This window comes from Medicago sativa, chromosome 4 (genome assembly GCF_051527215.1).
Source record: "Medicago sativa cultivar Bolivia chromosome 4, Bolivia_mono, whole genome shotgun sequence".
Classification (NCBI taxonomy): Eukaryota; Viridiplantae; Streptophyta; class Magnoliopsida; order Fabales; family Fabaceae; genus Medicago; species Medicago sativa.
This window is the reverse complement of record NC_140752.1, coordinates 57,513,245-57,537,155: the sequence shown is the minus strand read 5'-3', so window position 1 is coordinate 57,537,155 and position 23,911 is coordinate 57,513,245. Positions and strand designations below refer to the sequence as shown.

The following is a 23,911-nucleotide window of genomic DNA, read 5'->3' as shown; positions in this document are numbered from 1 at the left end:
GATTACTTTTGATTGGTAACTTAAATTCCATTTAATTGGCAAATTATTGCTAATCGGTTTTGAATTTCTTTTGGACTCTAAGATGGGTATTCACATCCTATAAATATATAAGAAACAAAGGTGAGAAAGCATGATGTTTATGTAAACTTATCTTAATCAAAAAAAGGAATTTCTTTGTCTTTTGATTACTATCACGGGGTATTTTTTTTCTAATTTTTTCTAAACTATTATGCTTTTTTCACTTATTTTTTTTTTATTATGATCATGATTTGCAACCATGATCCATGAATGCCAACTCAAATGTCGAGTGTCATGATTTCTAACTTCATAGACTCTACTTGGGATTATTTTCTGATGCCAATGATTGTTAGAATGTGTTTTGTGACTAAAATGTCAATATCTCATGAGTCACACTCATTTGAAATGGTCCTAATGAAAGTTTGAGGTTGTCATTAATTTGTTGTTTTTAGTGTTCTTTTACTAAATTAAAGGTGTTTCTTGGTAAATCTAATTTTCGATTTTGATTTTTGATGTTTAAGGAAACCAAATTCATGCAATAGCCAAAAAGAGGCTCATATACATGTTTGTAAAACAATTGAGAACGTGTTGTTAAGAACACGTGAGAGTGACGGGCTATTACTTAAGAGACAACTTCAAGATAGACAAATTGCATAACACTAAATTTACAAGGGTTGACAATAATGATTTACCATAAAATTTGTATCATTTCACTCCACAGGTTGGTATCTTCCAAGACGAAGATGATCTCGACATAGATTTGTTGGTTGGTGAATTTGTTTTTATATTAAAAAATTAAACAACTTCGTCGCAATAATATAAAATATTACACTACGATAATATTGTTTATTCTATTCAGACATTATTGGTTTACTATTTGCTATTGAAAAAAGAGAGAAAATATGTTAGAAATAACTGCAAGTCAAAAATTGTTGTCGTATAGTGCATCAACATAATCAATTCATGAATATTGTTAGGGTTTGCTGATTGAAGATTTTTCCACAAAATTGTGTTGAAAAAGCGACAGGTTGCATAGAAGAGGGTGTGAAATTCGCAATTAAATTAATTTTTCATTCCTTAAATCCTAGTTTGCGATTAGTAATTACATGAGTAGTTGGTGTCTGCAACAATGTTATCAAATATCCCTCTCTCTCTCTCTCTCTCTCTCTCTCTATATATATATATATATATATATATATATATATATATATATATATACACACACATACACATACATACATACATATAACATGAGTTTTTTTTTTCTTCAGTTCAATTGATTTAGATGGTTACAAGTAGGTGTTTTTCTAATAGATTCCTTTTCTAATAATTTATAAAAAATAGCATAGCGCACTTGGTATGGTGATAACTTATCCGCAAGGTCGTGTATTTAACTCTCGTTGTCAATGTGATGTTCTCTTTGATGGATGACATGAAAGTACCTCTACTAACGTTGAGTCTTGAGCCCTACTCTGACCCTAATAAACCTCTGAAGCACAAAATGATAAAATAATTTAAATGAATGAAAACAATGGAATAACAAAATTACTTCAAAGATATATGTATTCCCTTAATATACATACAATTTGACATATGTTTTACGTATTTTTTTTTAACAAATATTACCAGCACAAATTTTCCCGTGCAGGGCACGGGTTTCAAACTAGTTTATAAAACATAGAGACATCTTCAATTCCATTATATTTTGATAAAATGAATATTATTTACAAATATATTTTGACTAGAACTAAAAATAAGCACCTTGAATTAATATATATATATATATATATATATATATATATATTTAAAAGATGGTATACATATTTTTTTTTAAAGAAAAGATGGTATACATATTTAAATAAATATTCTCAAATATTTAACTTCGACTATAAAAAAAGAAAAAAGAAAAAGAAACAACGGCACTAAAAATATAATGGAATTGACAAGTAGCAAAAAGAATGTGGTCTGAAGAGATTTTAATTTAAAAACAAAGAGTAAATTTTAATTTAAAAATACAATGGAATTGACAAAATATATAATAGAATTGACAAAGTTTTTTTTTTTTGAAAGATGTGAAATTGATAAAGTTTGTAAAGTAAAGAATGTGGTCTTTGTATAAAAATAAAAAAATAAAATAAAAAGAATGTGGTGTGAGATTTTAATTTACCACAGTGCCACGTTAACTACCATCTCTGCATTCTCTCTTTCGATAACTGCACTACTCTTTCACTTTACAAGCTTCAAAATTTCATATCATAGCATATAAACTAGTATGTCATCAATCAGACTTTACTTATCTAAATAAATATCAACCAAATATAAATCCACCTCATCGATCCGCTAAGCTCTCAAATAAGAAACACATCCATAGATATAGCCTATGAACAGTAAAATAATTAAGAACTTTTCAGTAAAAAGTGAAAAATACAACCATGTCATCTCTCTCCCTCTAACCCTTCACTCTGTCCACAAAAGAGGTCCTCCGACTCCGATTCCAACGAAGGGAATCGGAAAAAGCAGAAGTTTCTCGACGGCACACGGTTTGTTATTGACGGAACACAGCTTGTCAATGACAGCCAACAATTTATGGACGAAGCAGAGGAGAAGCATAATGCTCCGACCCAGATTCAGGAAAAAGCTCTAATTCAAGCTCCGATTCAGGATGAAGCTCTGATTCAAGCTCCGTTTCAGGAAGAAGCTCCGATTCACACTTTTTTTGTTGTGAGTTGCACTAGCGTTGATAATATCTTCCATTTATAATGTTTTACCGTTCAGCTTCGTACAAAAGCGTGCAAGTGTTTCAATCAATACTTCCCGTTGAGTTTCGAGTATATTTATATACGTAGACAAGTCTATTTCCTTTAATCTCCTTCTCTACTCTAAGTTTGCATGAATTTGTGCATGTGTTGTATTGTCGGGAAACAATCCAACAATCAACCAAATTAAAGAAATAAAAATGTATAAATTTACTTATATACAAATAATTAAAAGAAAACACATAAATAGTAAATAGTCGTCAAAATTTCGAACTTGTTGAAATATAATGAAACTTACAAATATCAGCGACAAATTTAATTTACAACTTTGCACTCTATTTTACGAGTGTATTTGTAAAATTCATACTAATAATTGAAGTATTGTATATGTATTTTTTTCAAATTTAATTTGCATCATTGCACATAAATAGTCATACATAGATTTTATAACTTTTGACCAGTATATAATATTTCCTCTGGTCCTATATATAAGAGAAAATTGGGTCAATAAAAGTTGATGGATCCGGACCAAATTGTTAACTAGATACATCAACTTTTGTTGACCAAAATTTCTATTATAAATAGGATCGGAGGGAGTATTCCGTACTAACTCATAAAGGATTAACTATTTGCTAATTGTACGATTAATGACGACATTAAAGATAATAAAGAAATTAGAGAAAAGCGTAAATATGTAATACACTCCCAATATCTATGATATATATAAAGAATGTGGACCGTTTTGGGTTGATTTTTTCTCCTTCCATTTATATTATTGAGCAAATTTGAAAAATGCTATTTTGTTGGTGTCATTAAAAAATATAAGAATTTATATTATATTTGTTATATATTTTTTAAAGATATTATATTTGTTGTTATATTGTTAGTTTCATTGAAATATAGGTACAGACTGTTAAAGTATAAAGTGCAAAATATGTATTATATATATGTGTGTGTATGGTTTTAATCAAAATCAAATTAATTTTAATCGATATTTCATAAAAAAACTATTCTTCATTATTTATACGCATTAACGGCACAATATAAAGAGCACGGATGGACGAGCATAGAGTGTCCGTCTACACGTTAGTTAATAGATAACAAATGTATAAAAGTGTCAAAGATTATAGAAAAATGAAAGACTGGGTAAATAATTAACCTTATTGATATTTTTTGTCTAATTTCAAAGTTGTAACTTATAGTTTATCCATAAAAATATAGAATGTTACAATATTTTTATGTGATAATCTAAAAAAAAAAAGTATTTGATAGATAATAGATACATAATGCATAAATGTAATAGAAGTTAAAATTTACGATCAATTTATACTTCGAACACATATAATATTCATTTTCACATAACATATATGAATAAAACAATCATATTTAATATATGAATAGTGAGGGGGATATATATTTTTACAAGATATTTTGATGGCAAATACATGTAATTGATATTGTTGTTTCTGCTTGAAATGCATGACTGAAAAAGTCATGTTTGATTTTATGAGAATGAAAGAAAATCAATTCTTTATGAGTTAAAAGCTAATAAAATTGTTTATTGGATCTACAATTTTTAACTCATGGGTACCCCATTTTTTCTTTCACACATGCTTATCATACTTGCAAAGAAGAGAATGACGGAGCAGAATTTTATGAGAGAGGCTATGGACCTTCGATTTGTAGAAAAGATTGTAGAAGAATATTACCAGAAAGAAGAACAACGAATTTGGTGAAATGAGGCTTTGTTTTGGTTTCATATTTAAGTTTTTTTAGATATGGAGGTTTGAGTTTCAACACTTTTTTAGTTTTCAATATGTTTTTTCTAGATACGAGGGATCTGAGTTTCAATCTCTTGTTAGAAGAAGGAGGTTTGTTTTGTGTTGTGTTGTGTGAAATGAGGTTGAGTGATGAATCCAGGTGTTGATTATGATGAAGGAGAGTGTTGATGACGATCATGACTTGAGTTTGAAGCTCAAGAATGTTGTAGTAGCACACATGTGTGCATGATCAGCAACTACAATATAAGCGAAAATGCGTCAAATCAGTAAGAAAGTGGGTCCAATGACTTTTTTAAAAGATAAAAAAAATTTGCAAGGACGTTTTTCAATTTTTTGTTAGGGACCAAAACTCAACCTCGCCATATTTGCAGGGACCAAGACTCCAAGAGCACATTTAGCATGTATATATTAAAAATATCTAACGATAGCATGGTAAATGAGCTAAATTGTATGTTTAAACACAATATGATAGAGAAGTGTAATGCAAGGATCTCTTAAAGAAAAAAGTTGTAATTTACTCTTAAAACAACGAAAGTAAAGTGAAGAGAAAGAACTAGGGGTGTTCGTGGGTGGGTTTGGGTTGGGTTTGGCCAAACCCAAAACCAAACCAAATAGGGTACTCCGATTTGGGTGAGGAAAAATAACTACCCGTTATCTACTGGGTGGGTTTGGGCAAACCCACTAATTTTTGGGTTGGGTTGGATTGGGTAATGGGTTACCCAATTTATTTTTCTATTTTTTTTAATATTAAATGGTTAAATGACAAGTCCTTATAATTTTGTTTTAAAATAATACTCTACTTTTTAATTTTCTTAAAAAAATGTTCAACTTATTTTACTAAAATTTTATGCATCATAAAATATCAAATAATAAACTCCATCATAAAATACTTGCAACAAAAAAAAAACTAAAGTTGCATGACATAAAATTGCATTAGTATCAAAATAACCAAAAAGTGCAACATATTAATTTGTAACTCTAGTATTTTTTTTTATTTTCAATATATAAGGTACAATGTGTATGTTTTGGAAATATAACTTTCTTCTACCCAATGAAAACAAAGATAAAAAATATTAACATTATTGGGTAAGTGGGTTTTTGGGTTTGAGTCAGGTTTTACCCGAAACCCATTTATTTTTATGAGTTTTCCACTTTTAGAAACCATACCCACCCAATTACCCAACCCAACCTATTTTTTTGGGTTTTTTGGATGGGTTTGACCGGAATTTCTGGGTTGACCCAACCCATGAACACCGCTAGAAAGAACTAATACATTATAAGATATAAACTTAAACATTTCTTAAAGTAATGTCTTAAAAAATGTTATACGTAAAAAAAGCATAAACTCGTGAAAGTATGAGAGTTACCAAACAACACTGTATTAGTCATATGAATTTAAATATTATAAAAAATATATACGCTACAAGCTAGTGACTTGAATTTACCAAAGTAGGTTATTGTACATTACATTCTCAGTTTTGAAATCTCAATTCAATAAACTCGTTCAAATTGGTATATTACTTCAAATAAACACCATGTGTTGCTAAAACTGAGAAGGATAAATATGTGATTCAAGTCAATAGCGTGAAACAAGAAAAATATGGTGCAAAGTTGTGATTTCAGACAAAAAATTACTCAAAATAATTTCTCTCCGATGGATGGATGAAGAAGAAACGACATTAGAGAGCGGTCGAAATTTCTTTAAATTGATTGATAAATTATCAAATCAACCAAATTTAAACGCGGTGAGATGGACGTGGGTAAGAGAAATGTTGGACTCGGTGGTGGAGGAAGTAAGAATGGTAAGGAAGGTATCAGTAATGAGGTGGGAACGAAGTTGATGGGTGAGCCGGTGGTTGGAGTAGTTGTTGGGGGTGGTGCTGTTGATGTTGGGGAGCATGAGGGAGTGAGGGTGGGTCAGGTGGTGGTCCGGTTGGATGGGAAGACGCAGATAGGGAAGAAGGGAAGGTTGTGCACGGGTTTGGCAAAAAAGAAAACGGTGGAGGAGGTGGGTATTGGTGGGAAACAGAAGCAGGAAACAGACCTGGCATTGAGGAAGAGTCATATGATTCGCAAGTATAGTTCTAATGAGGCTGATTTGTCTTGGGCTAATAGTGGGATTGTGGAGATAGTCCGTAACGGGGAGCCGGTACCAATTATCCAAAATAGAATTGTTGATGCTGGATTTGATTATCTGAATATTTTTCCCATGGGAGCGGATAAGGTATTTACTACTTCTACTCAAAATTTGGAAGTAAGGTCTATTATAAATAGTGCAAAAGAATTCTTTGATTTGTTGTTTGAGAATTATATGTCATGGAACAAAGATATGGTTGGTGTGCAAAGAGGTGCATGGGTCCGTATATATGGGATACCGTTACATGCTTGGAACGAGTCATTTTTTAAATTATGTATTATGGATTGTGGACGCTTTTTGAGAACTGATTGTACCTCTATTGATAAGGAGCGATTTGATTATGCCAGAGTTTTAATAGCTACTATGTCGTTGGATATTATTAATGTGAAGGAGAATATTATAGTGGATGACAATTTGATGGAGGTAAAAAAATTTGAAGAGTGGGGATATAATATAGGGGAAGATGCTTGTCTGTTTGAGGAAGATAATGATTTTGTCTCTGGTCATTCTAATCATGTTGAAGGGGAGAATGGGGATGATGTGCAAAATATTGTGGATTTGATTGTGGATGAATTAGCGGAGGATGGGGTGAAGTCAGATGAGGGTGGTGTGCGTCAGGAATCTGTTTGTGAGGAGGTTAATAATAATATTATTACAGCGCCAGAAAAAGAGATAACCGAAGTTGAATGCTTAGTGGACAATGGTGAAGGCCATAATCAAGATATTCAAGTGCCGCAAGATACAGAAAGTATGTTACCAGGTGCGAAGCTTGCACGTACAACCTCTTATCCAACAGGGAAGGGTGAGTTGAATTGTTCTGGTCCGTGGAGTATTGACTGGTTGAATGATCATTTTGATAAAGATGCATGAATTGTTTTTTCTTCAAAAAAAAAAAGAAAGCTATTTTTAAAAAACATACGTCTAAGGATGAAGATGGCACAACCTCAATTGTAATGAATAAAAGAAAAAAGGTTGGTGGAGCTTTGCATCATTCAGTGCTTAGTTTAAAGAAAATTGCTCGGTTGCCTAGCAAGGATCAGAATGATGTCTTGAAAATTTTAAGAAAGAAAGTTCGTAAGAGAAGTGGTAGGAGCAAGGCACGGGGTGTTACGGAGGTGGAGGTAAATCATACTTCTAGCAGTGATTCATCTCCAGCGTCAGTGAACAATGACTGGAAACACTGGGTGGTTATGCATAGTAATGAGAAGGTGGCTGTGGAGGATGTTTGGGGGGTAGGAAAGGCGATAGGTGTGAAGTTTAATGGGGATCCAGAGAATATGTTTAATGTTCTGTCTAGAGTGGGGAGAAGGAAGAAGGGGTCTGGTGAGGGTGTGCGAGATGGTGGGAAGGGTAGGTTGGTGTAAGGTAGGTGGAGAGAGGGCGGAGGTGGTGAGGGGTGTGTGGGGTTTCAATGAAGATTGTTACTTCGAATGTTAGAGGTTTGGGGAGGGCGGAGAAAAGGAAAGATGTTAGGAATATGGTGGGGGAAAAGAGACCTTCTATAGTGTGTTTGCAAGAGACAAAGTTGTCAGTGTGTGATGATGCGTTGTGTTTTTCCTTGTGGGGTGGTGTGACTCATTCTTTTTCGTACCGTCCTTCGGTGGGGGCTTCAGGAGGTTTATTGATTTTGTTGGATACTGCTTTGGTGGATGTATGGTCGACGGTGAGTGTGGAGAATGCTTTAATGGTACATGGTCGGTTCGTTAAAACTAATGAAGAGTTTCATCTGATTAATGTTTATGCGCCATGTGATAATGATGTGAAGCCGCTATTATGGGAAAGATTGTCTTTGATGTTGCAACATTTATCGGGGAGGAAAGTGTGCGTGTGTGGTGACTTTAATGCTGTCAGATCTGTGGATGAGCGTCGGTCTCTGAGGGCTGCGCCTAGTGTGTTGGATGTGGATTTGTTTAATAGGTTCATTGACGACAACTTATTGGTCGATCTTCCCCTGTGTGGTAGAAAATTCACGTGGTATAAGGGTGATGGTTCAGCAATGAGTCGCCTTGATAGATTTCTTTTATCCGAGGACTGGTGTTTGGCTTGGCCTAATTGTATGCAAGTAGCTCAATCATTGTTCGTTGTTTTTGTCTGTGAATGAAGCTAACTGGGGTCCCAAACCATCTAGAATGTTAAAGTGTTGGTCCGAGGTTCCGGGTTATAAACAATTTGTTATTGAGAAATGGAGATCTCTGGAAGTACATGGGTGGGGCGGCTTTGTTGTTCAAGAAAAGTTGAAGCAGATAAAAAGGGCCTTAAAAGACTGGCGTCGAGCTCATATTAGTAATTTACATGGCAGAATTAATACTCTCAAGGAGCGTGTTGCTGAATTGGATAAAAAGGGGAGCAAAATATTCTTTCAACGGATGAGTTGTCGGAACTTCGTAGTAAATGTTTTGATATTCATTGATCGTCTCGGTTGAACACAAGCATCTGTTGGCAGCAGTCACGGTTATTATGGTTAACATAGGGTGATGCTAATTCAAAGTATTTTCACTCAGTTATGGCAAGGAGACGTCGTGGTAACACTATTTCATCTTTATTTGTTGACGGAGGAGTTGTTGAAGGTGTCAATGCGGTGCGTGAAGCGGTGTTTAATTTTTTTCTGAACATTATTTGGCTTCAGAGGCCGAGCGGCTTAGTGTTGAAAATATGGAGTTTTAGCGCCTGGATTATGGGGACCGTGTGTCTCTTGTGATGCCCTTTACTACTGAAGAGGTGAAGGCGGCGGTCTGGGACTGTGATGGTTACAAAAGTTCGGGACCTGATGGTATCAATTTCGGCTTTATCAAGGATTTTTGGTCGGAGCTTAGTGGAGATGTTATGCAATTCATCGGTGATTTTCATAGGAATGGCAATTTAACTAAGGGGATTAATAGTACCTTTATAGCTTTAATTTCGAAAGTGGAGAGCCCGCAAAAGCTTAATGATTTCAGACCAATTTCACTGGTAGGAAGTTTGTACAAAATTCTGGCAAAACTTCTTGCAAACAGGTTGCAGAGAGTGGTTGGTAAGGTTGTGTCTGAGACTCAGACTGCTTTTATTCGGGGTAGACAAATTATGGATGGGCTCTTAATTGCTAATGAGGCGGTGGATGAGGCTAGAAAAATGAAGAAAGAATTATTGTTGTTTAAAGTGGATTTTGAAAAAGCATATGATTCAATTGATTGGAATTATTTGGATACAGTCCTGTTCAGAATGGGGTTTCCAACGCTTTGGAGGAAATGGAATAGGGAATGTATAGGTACAACCTCCGCTTCCGTTCTTGTTAATGGCAGCCCCACGGCGGAGTTTCCTGTAACGCCCCATTTTCCATAACATTAGAAAATGGTGTTACGTCTTAATACTTAAGTGTTTAACGCGAATTAAGTTCATAAAACTTACTTTTACTAGTAAATTAATTTGGTTACTAAAAATTTAATTTAAATAAATATCTTTCTTGCATTTTTTTTTTTAAATAAAAGTCTTAGCTCTTGATCGTAAAACATAAAAATAAATAAAACACAAGGATATAAAATATGCATCAATATATTCTACACGACGTTAATTATCTTGCCCTTAGGCTTACATACTCAGGCTTGTCAGGGTTAGTTAAATATTTTACAAACACCTGCAAGTTAAAGTACGTCATATTTAAGTCAAACTAATTAAACATAATGAGAGATAACTAGTTTTTCGATTCCTATGGTTGTCCTACTTATTCCTGTGCATATCAGTGTTTGGGACACCATATCCAATTCCCAAACTGCATCTCCTATTTCCTCCAGACACTCAATCCTTCGGTTCCCCGAGTGACTCAATGACTTCCCCGACATTATCTGCAAATTGTAAGGGTGAAATACTCGCACACAAGGTTAACTAAATGCTAATAATATTACATGATGATACATAATATTTTATAGTTACATGTAATATTTTTTTAAATAAAGAAATATATAACAAAATTATACATGTAATTTCTTTCACTATAAAATCCTTCAAAAATTAATATAACCACATAGAAATTAAATAATCACAAGAAAATATAAATCAATTGAAAACACAAAAATCTATGGCAACCACACACATCAAAGTTAGTCAAAACAAAGATCACTTAACACTTTATCATAATCAATACAAAGTTTATAGTTTTGACTTGTTAGTAGCATCTTGGTTAAACCTACTCCATGGAGACCTCTATTATGAGTGTAAGGCCGTCTCAACTGCCATAACATGATTGTTTGCAATGAGTAGATATATAATCTCTACTCCAACCATTCTGGCCCGATCGCTGCACCTTATTATAGATAGTCCTGCACAGTCAGGTATCACTGCGTCGGGTATTATGATTTCCTCCAGTTAGAGAAGCTATCACTAACTATTGGTAGGAGTTCAAAACGCCTGTGATCCCCAGAAGGTCTGTAGTCGACCCAACCGAACCTATCCTCAGTCTTATATACGTTATCGTATTATAAGAAACAACCTGTATTACTCTTTACAAAAATTATTATTTTTGTAAATCTTCAACACAACTGTTTTCATCAACAATCAACTTAACAATTTAATTGTCAAAAGTCATAAATGTACCTTAAGAGAAATTTCTTCAAATAAAATTAATAATAATAACTGTGAGTTAGTTATAAGATAAATAAATTAAGAAAAATATATTATATATACTTACAATACCACGTTTAACTGATTACTTATCATATATATATGTATGCATAATATTTAGAATGTTTTCTAGAATTTCTTCTTTCTACTTACTGTCCGTTTCAATAAATAATATAAATAATCAAATTTGCTCATTAATAATATATATTTAAAACAGATTAATACTACAATTAAATACACAAATTTTCTTAATCTCATGTGATAATATACATATATATCTTGGGCGTTCTCTAAAGTATATCCCCTTACCTTTCAGCTTTTCAAAACTTGAGTAATCACCTTCTTCAACACCTAATTACTCATCAAAATAATTATCTCTTAACTAACTATCATTGAAATAAACACTAAAATTATTAAATGCTAAAAGTTAAGGTAATTTTAATAATTATAGAGTTGACCATAAATTTGGAACGTAACAACATTAACATTGAAAAAATTCTAGAGACAATTTTCCAATAGCTATAATGAACTAGTTTAATCAATTTTTACTAGTTTTAATCCAATCTTCCAGAAATAATTTTGAGTTATCAAAACTTTTAAAAATAACTTCTAATACCTACTATTTTATTTTTATAGTTTCTAGTGTCTAATTTATAAACAAAAACATCAACGGTAGATTATTTCATTTATCTATATCAATAGATACAACTTAATTAAATCTACATAATTAATATAATCAAGTGTTTAAACTCCTAAATTTAATAAATAATTTCTTGTTACTAATAAAAAAATTACTATTCCCTTTTAATCAGCTCTATCACTAAATATGGCTAAGTTAAAACATAACTCATTTCATTTTATTTTATTTGTGAGGATCTAGTGAGATTTATAGTTTTGGTTCTCTATGGCATAGGTAAAATATTAATTTTAACAAAAGTTTATTGAAAGGCCAAATTATTTTATAGTGGTTAGCTAAGTTACAGGAAGAAACATTTTGGACTAAAATAATACAAACAAAACAAAGGAATAAAAGAACTAGTTTGTTTTTGGAATATTAAACAAAGTAGTTAAAAAGAGTAGAGAGAACTAAGAGTTTACCTTAGTTTTTTTTTTGTTCTGCTATATGGTATGTGCAGGTTTTGTGATTTAATAAGGAGTACCAATTGCCTATTTATAAGTAAATAAGTGTAGTCTATTATGGTGAACAAAGCAACACGTCCTTAGTTTAATCACTGTAAGAGATATACTCAAGTAACCTTCATGTATCTGCCACGCCAATGGATAAGCTAATGCTAGTAATTCTTATCAGTAAACTGTATATTCTTATCCAATTCTGTTTTTAAAAAAATCATAAATAATATAATTAATCATATAATCCTATCATATATATTTTTCTGGTTTCAAAAATATATTTATTTATTTATTTCAGTAATAAAATTTATACAGTCGAGTAAATCGCTGTCCGAAATCCGGTAGAATTTTAAGCTGAAATTTTTATCATAGCTTGTTATGATATTATAGTACTAATATATAACATTATTTTTCCTAAATTCACTCTCTAAAAAGAATTTAATTAACAGTTAATTCAGAGTAAAATACCGCAAAAACACACTAAATAATGCATAAAAAAATAGGGTGTCACATTACTACCCCACTTAAAAAATTTCGTCCTCGAAATTGTATACCTCGAAATAAATATGGATATTTCAATCTCATATTATCCTCTAACTCCCATGTTGAATCTCCGGTTACTTGATCCCATAGAACTTTGACCAAGAAAATCTGCCTCCCTCTTAGTTGTTTGATTCTTCTATCTTCGATCCTTACAGGAGACGTTTCGTATGACAAGTTCTCTTTTAACGGGACTTCATCGGGTTCAATTACATGAGATGGATCAGGGACATACTTTATTAATTGTGAAACATGCAACACATTGTGGATATTTGAAAGAAAAGGAGGTAAAGCAATTTGATAGGCTACTGGACCAATGCGACGAATAATTTGGTATGGCCCAATGAATTTTGGAGTGAGTTTTCTAGCCTTAATAGCTCTACCTACCCCAGTCGTTGATGTGACTCTCAAAAATACATGTTCTCCTTCCTGAAATTCGAGAGGTCTTCTTCTCCGATCAGAATAGCTTTTCTGCCTGCTTTGTGCAACCTTCATCTTCTCGCGAATTTGTTTAACTTTCTCAGTTGTCTGTTGAACAATTTCTGGTCCAAACATGATGCTCTCTCCATCTTGATACCAACACAACGGTGTCTGACATCTTCTCCCATACAAAGCTTCAAAAGGTGCCATTCCTATGCTTGAGTGGAAACTATTATTGTATGTAAACTCGATCAATGGTAGTAAATCGTCCCAACTCCCTCTATTGTCTAGAACACATGCTCTCAACAAGTCTTCTAGAGATTGAATTGTTCTTTCAGTTTGTCCATCCGTCTGAGGGTGATAAGCTGAACTTAATCTTAATTTTGTCCCCAATGCTTGTTGTAAACTCTGCCAAAAGTGAGATGTAAATTTTGGATCTCGGTCTGAAACAATACTTGAAGGTACCTCATGTAACCTGATGATTTCCTTGATATAAACCTCAGTTAACTTCTCCACATTGTAGTTAATATTTACTGGTAAGAAATGTGCTGATTTGGTCAGTCTGTCTATGATAACCCAAATTGAATCAAAATTATGTCTGGTTCTCGGTAATCCCACAACAAAATCCATCGAAATACTCTCCCACTTCCATTCTGGAATGTCCAACGATTGAAGCATACCGGCTGGTCTTTGATGTTCCACTTTTGTTTTTTGGCATGTTAGACATGAAGCAACATACTCCGCCACTTGCTTTTTCATTCCGGGCCACCAAAACTTTAGCTTCAAATCTTGGTACATTTTGGTTGCTCCTGGATGAATACTCAATGTACTCTTATGTGCTTCGTCTAAAATTAGTTTCCTCGTTTCTAAATTATTTGGGATACAAACTCTCCCATTGCATCTCTAAATCCCATCAGTTCCCAAACTGAATTATGCTGCTCTTTCTTCACTAACAGTACTGGAGCTCCCCAAGGTGATACACTTGGTCTAATGAACTGTTTTGACAACAAATCTTCAAGTTGGGTTTTTAATTCCGCCAGTTCAGTAGGTGACATTCTATATGGTGCGATGGAGATCGGACCTGATCCAGGGATTAGATCGATTGAAAACTCGATATCCCTTACCGGGGTAAACCAGGAACGTCTTCTGGAAATACTTCCGGAAAATCATTCACTATTGGGACTTGGTTCAAAACGTTTTCTCTCGCAACTTCTACAGAAGATAATAACATGTACCCTTGAGCTCCTTCTTTTGAAGAAGTTATATCATGATTAGCAGAAATAAGCTCAGAATTCTCGAAATCAGGAAACACTACAGTTTTACGTGCACAATCTAAAAAGATATGGTTGAAAGATAACCAATCCATGCCTAAAATCACATCTAATTGTGTTAAAGGCAAACATATCAAGTCAACAAGAAATTTCCTATTGTGGATGACAAGAGGACATTTTAAACAAATAGCATTTGCAACTATGGGTTTAGCAGTTGCATTAGAAATGATTAAATCAAAAGGCAGTGGTGTTATAAACAAACTCAATTGTTTCACACGATCTATTGAGATGAAAGAATGAGTTGCTCCAGAATCGAATAGTACAGTTAAGAGATTACCCGTCATATTGCAACTACCTTGTATAAGATTTTTAGATTGAGAAGCCTCAACACCACTTAGAGTATAAACCCTTCCTTTCTCCTTTGGCCTTGCAGCTCTCACATTGTTCACCACGGGTTCAACTTTTTGTTCCTGCATTCCCTAGCCATGTGTCCTATATCCCCACATTTGAAACACTTTATTCCTGTTTCGGGACAAGTGTTAGCCAAATGATCTTGTTTTCCACATTTGTAGCACCTTCGAGTGAGTTCTTGATTCTGGTTTTGGTTTGATCCATTTCCAATGGCTGATGTAACTGGACGATAGGGTCGCTGATTCTGATTATTACTCATAGTTCGAGAGTAAGGCTTTTTATACGGTTGCTTTCCTTTATGGTTCCACCCTTAAGTTGGATATTTAGACCTAGATGGTCCACCCACATTTCCTCGATTGATTCCACCTTCCTTCATTGCTTCTATCTTCCTGCATTTTTCTACAAGTGGTTGGAATTGACGAATTTCTAGTGGCAAGACAGATTCTTTGATGTTATGCTTCAGTCCACCTTCAAATCGTTCACATAGCCAATCTTCATACATCTGGTCCTGAAAGAAACGAAAATATTTTGCCAACGACTCAAACGTTGCTGCATATTCTCCAATCGTCATTCCTCCTTGTTTCAGGGTCAGAAATTCTTGTTCCTTTGCAGTCCTAGCACTTCTAGGAAAATACTTGTCGAGAAATTTCGTACGAAATATTTCCCAAGTAATATCTTGATTGTTAGCTTCAATCATCTTGCGAGTTCCTTTCCACCAGTATTCGGCATCTCCCAATAGTAAGTAAGATGCATATGTTACCTTTACTTCGTCAGGACACCTCAACACAGTGAATATCTTTTCTATCTCTTGGATCCATAAGTCAGCTTTCTCTGGTTCGGTTTCTCCAAGAAATTGTGGAGGATCGTGACGTCTGAAATCTACCAATCCTTTATTTTCAGCGTTTCGTTCTTCCCTTTGTTGCTTTCGAATATCCCTTTCAGCCTTTTCAGTAGTTTGTTCTGCAATGGTTGCTGCCATTTCTGCCATAGCTTGAATAGCTCTTCCCATACCTCCTTCGGTATTGCTTGCCTCTCCGTTTTCGGCTTCTATATGATTATTTCTACGACTCATTGGGTTCCTAAAAGTCCTAATTGGTTAGAACCTAATTATTAAATAATATAATAATCTATACAAAGTTAGTACAAACAAACGCAATTAGTACAGACATCCTCTAACGTTCCCGAAAGAATCAACCGTGCTCTGATACCACTAATGTAACGCCCCATTTTCCATAACATTAGAAAATGGTGTTACGTCTTAATACTTAAGTGTTTAACGCGAATTAAGTTCATAAAACTTACTTTTACTAGTAAATTAATTTGGTTACTAAAAATTTAATTTAAATAAATATCTTTCTTGCATTTTTTTTTTTAAATAAAAGTCTTAGCTCTTGATCGTAAAACATAAAAATAAATAAAACACAAGGATATAAAATATGCATCAATATATTCTACACGACGTTAATTATCTTGCCCTTAGGCTTACATACTCAGGCTTGTCAGGGTTAGTTAAATATTTTACAAACACCTGCAAGTTAAAGTACGTCATATTTAAGTCAAACTAATTAAACATAATGAGAGATAACTAGTTTTTCGATTCCTATGGTTGTCCTACTTATTCCTGTGCATATCAGTGTTTGGGACACCATATCCAATTCCCAAACTGCATCTCCTATTTCCTCCAGACACTCAATCCTTCGGTTCCCCGAGTGACTCAATGACTTCCCCGACATTATCTGCAAATTGTAAGGGTGAAATACTCGCACACAAGGTTAACTAAATGCTAATAATATTACATGATGATACATAATATTTTATAGTTACATGTAATATTTTTTTAAATAAAGAAATATATAACAAAATTATACATGTAATTTCTTTCACTATAAAATCCTTCAAAAATTAATATAACCACATAGAAATTAAATAATCACAAGAAAATATAAATCAATTGAAAACACAAAAATCTATGGCAACCACACACATCAAAGTTAGTCAAAACAAAGATCACTTAACACTTTATCATAATCAATACAAAGTTTATAGTTTTGACTTGTTAGTAGCATCTTGGTTAAACCTACTCCATGGAGACCTCTATTATGAGTGTAAGGCCGTCTCAACTGCCATAACATGATTGTTTGCAATGAGTAGATATATAATCTCTACTCCAACCATTCTGGCCCGATCGCTGCACCTTATTATAGATAGTCCTGCACAGTCAGGTATCACTGCGTCGGGTATTATGATTTCCTCCAGTTAGAGAAGCTATCACTAACTATTGGTAGGAGTCCAAAACGCCTGTGATCCCCAGAAGGTCTGTAGTCGACCCAACCGAACCTATCCTCAGTCTTATATACGTTATCGTATTATAAGAAACAACCTGTATTACTCTTTACAAAAATTATTATTTTTGTAAATCTTCAACACAACTGTTTTCATCAACAATCAACTTAACAATTTAATTGTCAAAAGTCATAAATGTACCTTAAGAGAAATTTCTTCAAATAAAATTAATAATAATAACTGTGAGTTAGTTATAAGATAAATAAATTAAGAAAAATATATTATATATACTTACAATACCACGTTTAACTGATTACTTATCATATATATATGTATGCATAATATTTAGAATGTTTTCTAGAATTTCTTCTTTCTACTTACTGTCCGTTTCAATAAATAATATAAATAATCAAATTTGCTCATTAATAATATATATTTAAAACAGATTAATACTACAATTAAATACACAAATTTTCTTAATCTCATGTGATAATATACATATATATCTTGGGCGTTCTCTAAAGTATATCCCCTTACCTTTCAGCTTTTCAAAACTTGAGTAATCACCTTCTTCAACACCTAATTACTCATCAAAATAATTATCTCTTAACTAACTATCATTGAAATAAACACTAAAATTATTAAATGCTAAAAGTTAAGGTAATTTTAATAATTATAGAGTTGACCATAAATTTGGAACGTAACAACATTAACATTGAAAAAATTCTAGAGACAATTTTCCAATAGCTATAATGAACTAGTTTAATCAATTTTTACTAGTTTTAATCCAATCTTCCAGAAATAATTTTGAGTTATCAAAACTTTTAAAAATAACTTCTAATACCTACTATTTTATTTTTATAGTTTCTAGTGTCTAATTTATAAACAAAAACATCAACGGTAGATTATTTCATTTATCTATATCAATAGATACAACTTAATTAAATCTACATAATTAATATAATCAAGTGTTTAAACTCCTAAATTTAATAAATAATTTCTTGTTACTAATAAAAAAATTACTATTCCCTTTTAATCAGCTCTATCACTAAATATGGCTAAGTTAAAACATAACTCATTTCATTTTATTTTATTTGTGAGGATCTAGTGAGATTTATAGTTTTGGTTCTCTATGGCATAGGTAAAATATTAATTTTAACAAAAGTTTATTGAAAGGCCAAATTATTTTATAGTGGTTAGCTAAGTTACAGGAAGAAACATTTTGGACTAAAATAATACAAACAAAACAAAGGAATAAAAGAACTAGTTTGTTTTTGGAATATTAAACAAAGTAGTTAAAAAGAGTAGAGAGAACTAAGAGTTTACCTTAGTTTTTTTTTTGTTCTGCTATATGGTATGTGCAGGTTTTGTGATTTAATAAGGAGTACCAATTGCCTATTTATAAGTAAATAAGTGTAGTCTATTATGGTGAACAAAGCAACACGTCCTTAGTTTAATCACTGTAAGAGATATACTCAAGTAACCTTCATGTATCTGCCACGCCAATGGATAAGCTAATGCTAGTAATTCTTATCAGTAAACTGTATATTCTTATCCAATTCTGTTTTTAAAAAAATCATAAATAATATAATTAATCATATAATCCTATCATATATATTTTTCTGGTTTCAAAAATATATTTATTTATTTATTTCAGTAATAAAATTTATACAGTCGAGTAAATCGCTGTCCGAAATCCGGTAGAATTTTAAGCTGAAATTTTTATCATAGCTTGTTATGATATTATAGTACTAATATATAACATTATTTTTCCTAAATTCACTCTCTAAAAAGAATTTAATTAACAGTTAATTCAGAGTAAAATACCGCAAAAACACACTAAATAATGCATAAAAAAATAGGGTGTCACATTTCCCATGAAACGAGGTTTACGACAGAGTGATCCCTTATCGCCTTTTTTATTTCTTTTAGCGGCGGAGGGTCTAAATGTTATGATGAAGGCGGTGGTGGATTCACAATTGTTCCAAGGCTACAAATTTGGTGCGAATGAGGGATTAACTGTCTCACATTTGCAATTTGTTGATGATACGTTGTTAATTGGGGAGAAGAGTTGGGGGAATGTCCGAGCTTTGCGAGCTGTGTTGGTGCTTTTTGAAAGTGTATCTGGTTTAAAAGTAAATTTCCATAAAAGCATGTTGTATGGTATTAATATTAGTGACTCTTGGTTGGGGGCAGCAGCTACGGTGTTGAATTGTAAGGTGGGGAGGGTGCCTTTTGTGTATCTGGGCCTTCCTGTTAGAGGGGATGCTAGGAGACTGTCATTTTGGGATCATGTTGTTAATAATATCGCGAAGAGACTGTCTGGTTGGAAGAGTAGATTTTTATCTTTTGGTGGCCGTCTGATTGTTTATGCTCTTTCCTTCTTCAAAGCTCTGTCAGGTATAATCTCTTCTATTGAATCTTTGTTTAATAAATTTTTTTTTGGGGGTGGGGGGGGGGGGGGGGAGTGAGGATATTAGGAAAATTTCTTGGATTAGTTGGAATTCTATTTTTGTCCGTAAGGAGGAAGGAGGTTTGGGGGTTAGGAGGATGAGAGAGTTTAATTTGGCCCTTTTAGGTAAATGGTGGTGGAGGATGTTAGTTGATAGAGAGGGCCTATGGTATAAGGTGTTGATGGCCCGTTATGGCGAGGAGTATGGCTTGTTTGCGTGATCATGTTGGGGGTGTTGGTGGAGGATGGTTCCGTGATAATGTGTCCAGAATTGTGGGTAATGGGTGGGACACGTATTTTTGGACTGATCTGTGGGTAGGAGGTATGGCTTTGTCGGTGCGGTTTAGACGCTTGTATGATTTAAGTGTCAATAAAAATTGTACGGTGGAGGAAATGGTTGGGTTGGGTTTGGAGGAGGGGGAGAAACGTGGCATTGGAGGCGGAGATTGTGGGATTGGGAGGAGGAGTTAGTGGGTGAGTGTAGGACGTTGCTTTCTAATGTTACTTTGTAGGTCTCAATGTCAGATAGGTGGAGATGGCGTCTTGATACTACAGGTAGCTATACAGTCCGTTCGGTTTATGATATTGTGACTGCTGATGGTAGCAACACTGTGAATGAGGTTGCTGAGTTTATTTGGAATCGTCATGTGCCATTGAAGGTATCAATCTTAGCCTGGCGACTTCTCCGAAATAGGTTGCCAACTAAGGCGAATTTGATGGCTCGAGGTATGCTAGCTAATGTTGTGCAGCTGTGTGTTTCTGGATGTGGGGAAGTGGAAACTGCTCAACATTTGTTTGTTTCCTGTCCCATATTCGGAGAGTTATGGCATCCTGTCCGAGTTTGGATAGGGGTTTGTGGCGCGGATCCGTTTGATATTGCTGATCACTTTATTCAGTTTACTTACTTGACAGGTGGGGCAACGTCGAGACGCTCCTTTATGCAGCTTTTGTGGCTGCTGTGTGTGTGGGTGTTGTGGTCTGAACGTAATAATAGACAATTTAACAACAGCGAAAAAACTATCCACCAATTGTTAGAAAAGGTTCAACTTCACCCTCTTCTTTGTTTGGGCATAGGGTAACTGTACTTTATTGTTACTATTGTGTGTTGTGACTGAACTTATGTTGTACTTTGCTCACTTTCTTCTAGCACACCTTGTGAGGAAGTAGTGATGTTTTTGGTGTTTATATAAAAGTTTCATTTTTGCCTCTTCAAAAAAAAAAAAAAAAACTAACGCACAAGCAAAATTATAGACAAGTTTGAGAAAATAACTAAACTTTATATTTTTATTCCACAAAATCTTCATCTTATTTGAATTATTTAATTTTTTTGCAACAAATCATATTTTTATCCTATTTTCCTCTTTCACACTCTCTCTCATCTCTCTCCTACATTTTCTCTTTTACTCTTACATTCATTTTTTTTTTCACTGTTTATATTTTTTCTTTAGAAAAATTCTTTAACACCCACTTTAATACACATTATACACTTTTTATAACATTCACTCAACCCATTTGAGGTGGCCACGTGATGTTGAGTTGAGTCTTTGAAATGTGTTTCTCCTAAATATTTTAGACTTTTAAGTTTGGTTTTCCCGTTGTTAATTTCAATGGGTTAGTTTAATTTTTTGAAAATAAATTATAACATTCACTTTCTTATTAGATAAAATACACGAGTCTCACCACTTTATGTGTGATTCATTTTCTAAAGTGATGAGACTTATAAAAAAGTGATTGTTAAAAAGAGCGTTATAAAAAGAGTGTCGCTAACATTACTCAATTTCATGGTCTACAAAGAAATTAGTTTTGTCATATTTTATCCTCTAACTTAGTTTTTAGTTTTTTCTTTGTTTATTTTTCATGAATTTTTACTTACATGAAATATACGAGATCATTGTTTATTAGTGAGAATATTTATCTTTGATAATTATAATTTTTTATAAAAATCATACATAAAAAAATGTTTTTCGGTGATAATAAGTTAGATTTAATATTATTTTTTCTATTTTTTTTTACAAAATAAGAATAATTATAATTTATTATAAAACTATACACGAGACAATATTTTTAATAAAAATGTTTAATGATTTTTAGTCAAAAAAGAGTTTAATGATTTACTAAGTTTTACATGAAAATAATCATTTATATATTAATATATTTCGTAGCAAGTTTCTAAAATTTACTATTGAACTCCCCTACAAAAAGAAAAAACTATTATTAAACCACATACTAGGGCTGGATCTGTGCTGACAATATTAGTGGGGAATTTTTTTTTTCTCAAATAATTAAATAATACTAAATTTAATAAGAAGTTATAATTAAAATAGTTGTAGCAACCAAAATTACAAAGAAAATTATCTATTTTCTGTTTGTTGAAAATGAACTAAATTTATATCATTACTATTTATTCTAAGAACATCTATTTATATATAGGTTACAAGAGATGAATCAAATGTTGTAACATGATACCCGTGCATACGGACGGGTGAGCGCGTTACGCTCTTTTTTCGGAAGCAAGTCGCAACTGCGTAGAAATTATAAAAAAAATAGATCTATGCATTGTTATATGAATAAAAATATAGCATATGTACAAATTGTACAAAAAATTATTTCCGTATTAAATATGAGTAAAAATATAGACATGTGTATAAATTAAAAAAACGGTCCTCATATTAATAAGTTAAAATATAGACACATGTATAAATAAAAAAAAATAGGTCATTTTATCCTTATTTATTAATTTTGTTACGTCTGCAGCAACTTAACCTAATTTTTTCCCGCTCATTTGCTTTATTAGGTTTGCAATTATTTAACCTAACAAATTCCATCTAAAAATCCTTATTTATTAATTTTGTTACGTCTGCAGCAATTTAACCTAATTTTTTCCCGCTCATTTGCTTTATTAGGTTTGCAATTATCTAACCTAACAAATTCCATCTAAAAAAATGCATCGCACCAATTTCATAAATTCCATCTAAAAAAATGCATCTCACCAATTTCATTCTATCCTCTTGCCTTTTATTTCTACACTTATCCTTATTTATTAATTTTGTTACGTCTGCAGCAATTTAACCTAATTTTTCCTTATTTATGATGCAAACTATGAATATTATTTTCTACCACTATAAGCCAAGTATTGGTAGCTTATTTAGGTGCGAAACTAAAGTCAATATTTGTTGGTTAAAGGATTTTAACCATTAATATGTTATGTTGTTTAATGAATTTTATTTATGAATTTAAATTATTTCAACCTAATATATTTATGTTTGTCCGAACACAAAAATTTGCTTATAATAATTAACCCGGGCAACGCCGGGTATTTAGACTAGTTAATATATGAATATCGACAAGTATATAAATTATAAAAATAAAAACATGTCTTCGTATTAATATATGAGTAAAAATATAGACACATGTATAAACATAAAAGAATTAAAACTATGTTAATATATGAGTAAAACTAATAAAGTGTTTTGTAACAAAAAAAAACTTATAAAGTGAACCGGTAAAAAAAATAAAAAAAAAGAAAGGACTTAGGCTAGCGAGGGGCGGATCTGGACTTTCAATACTAGTGGGGCACATTGTTTTTGGTCAAATAATCAAATAATATTAAATTTAACAAGAAATTATATTAAAAATAGCTGTAACAACCAAAATTACAAAGAAAATAATCTACTTTTCATTTGTTGAAAATGAAATAAAATCATATCATTACTGATTGTTCTAAGAACATCACTTTCTATATAGGTTACTGGGGGTGTCAAATGCTCGAGCAGGATGCATGTGCATACGGACGAGTGAGAGTGTTGCGCTCTTTTTTTGAAAGCAAGTCGCAATTGCATAGAAATTATAAAAAAAGTCTCTATATTGATATATGAATAAAAATAAAGACATATGTATAAATTAAAAAAAATCGGTGCCCGTATTAATATATAAGTTTAAATATAAACGCATGTATATTAAAAAAAATAGGTTCTCTTATATGAATAAAAATATAGACACATATATAAATTATACAAATAAATATGTTCCCGTGTTAATATATGAGTTAATATATAGACGCGTGTATAAATATAAAAAAATTAGGTGTTTGTATTAATATATAAATAAAAATATACAAC

The 23,911-nt window shown here is 32.5% G+C and overlaps 4 protein-coding genes and 1 long non-coding RNA gene across 5 annotated transcripts; 2 read left to right on the top strand and 3 right to left on the bottom strand.

Moving 5' to 3' along the window:
- Nucleotides 1-8,103: 8,103 nt before the first annotated feature.
- Nucleotides 8,104-8,793, top strand: LOC146930143 (uncharacterized). Its single transcript, XM_085707495.1, has one exon. The coding sequence runs from the start codon at nucleotides 8,104-8,106 to the stop codon at nucleotides 8,791-8,793; it is 690 nt and encodes a 229-aa protein (XP_085563621.1).
- A 5,703-nt stretch (nucleotides 8,794-14,496) lies between these two features.
- On the bottom strand, nucleotides 14,497-15,123 carry LOC146930142 (uncharacterized). The gene has a single exon (XM_085707494.1). It carries the CDS (start codon nucleotides 15,121-15,123, stop codon nucleotides 14,497-14,499), a length of 627 nt encoding a protein of 208 aa, XP_085563620.1.
- LOC146930141 (uncharacterized) lies at nucleotides 15,117-16,284 on the bottom strand. Its single transcript, XM_085701764.1, has one exon. It carries the CDS (start codon nucleotides 16,128-16,130, stop codon nucleotides 15,369-15,371), a length of 762 nt encoding a protein of 253 aa, XP_085557890.1. The 5' UTR covers nucleotides 16,131-16,284; the 3' UTR covers nucleotides 15,117-15,368.
- A 202-nt stretch (nucleotides 16,285-16,486) lies between these two features.
- On the bottom strand, nucleotides 16,487-18,661 carry LOC146930140 (uncharacterized). The gene is made up of 2 exons (XR_015006284.1): nucleotides 17,879-18,661; nucleotides 16,487-16,794 (listed from the first exon to the last, which is right to left on the bottom strand). It is a non-coding gene; the product is annotated as an uncharacterized LOC146930140 (long non-coding RNA).
- Nucleotides 18,662-19,985: 1,324 nt separating this feature from the next.
- On the top strand, nucleotides 19,986-20,775 carry LOC146930139 (uncharacterized). The gene is made up of 3 exons (XM_085707493.1): nucleotides 19,986-20,189; nucleotides 20,306-20,586; nucleotides 20,706-20,775. Exons 1-3 carry the CDS (start codon nucleotides 19,986-19,988, stop codon nucleotides 20,773-20,775), a joined length of 555 nt encoding a protein of 184 aa, XP_085563619.1.
- The last annotated feature ends 3,136 nt before the right edge of the window (nucleotides 20,776-23,911 follow it).

What these genes read in the sequence shown, in the direction of transcription:
- LOC146930143 (XM_085707495.1), top strand. Translation starts at nt 8,104, where the DNA reads ATGAAGATTGTTACTTCGAATGTTAGAGGTTTGGGGAGGGCGGAGAAA.
- LOC146930142 (XM_085707494.1), bottom strand. Translation starts at nt 15,123, where the DNA reads ATGCAGGAACAAAAAGTTGAACCCGTGGTGAACAATGTGAGAGCTGCA.
- LOC146930141 (XM_085701764.1), bottom strand. Translation starts at nt 16,130, where the DNA reads ATGAGTCGTAGAAATAATCATATAGAAGCCGAAAACGGAGAGGCAAGC.
- LOC146930139 (XM_085707493.1), top strand. Translation starts at nt 19,986, where the DNA reads ATGGCGAGGAGTATGGCTTGTTTGCGTGATCATGTTGGGGGTGTTGGT. An exon ending in ATTGTACGGTGGAGGAAATG is followed by an intron (nt 20,190 to 20,305) that starts GTTGGGTTGGGT and finishes GTTACTTTGTAG; the next exon opens with GTCTCAATGTCAGATAGGTG. An exon ending in GTGGAAACTGCTCAACATTT is followed by an intron (nt 20,587 to 20,705) that starts GTTTGTTTCCTG and finishes CTTACTTGACAG; the next exon opens with GTGGGGCAACGTCGAGACGC.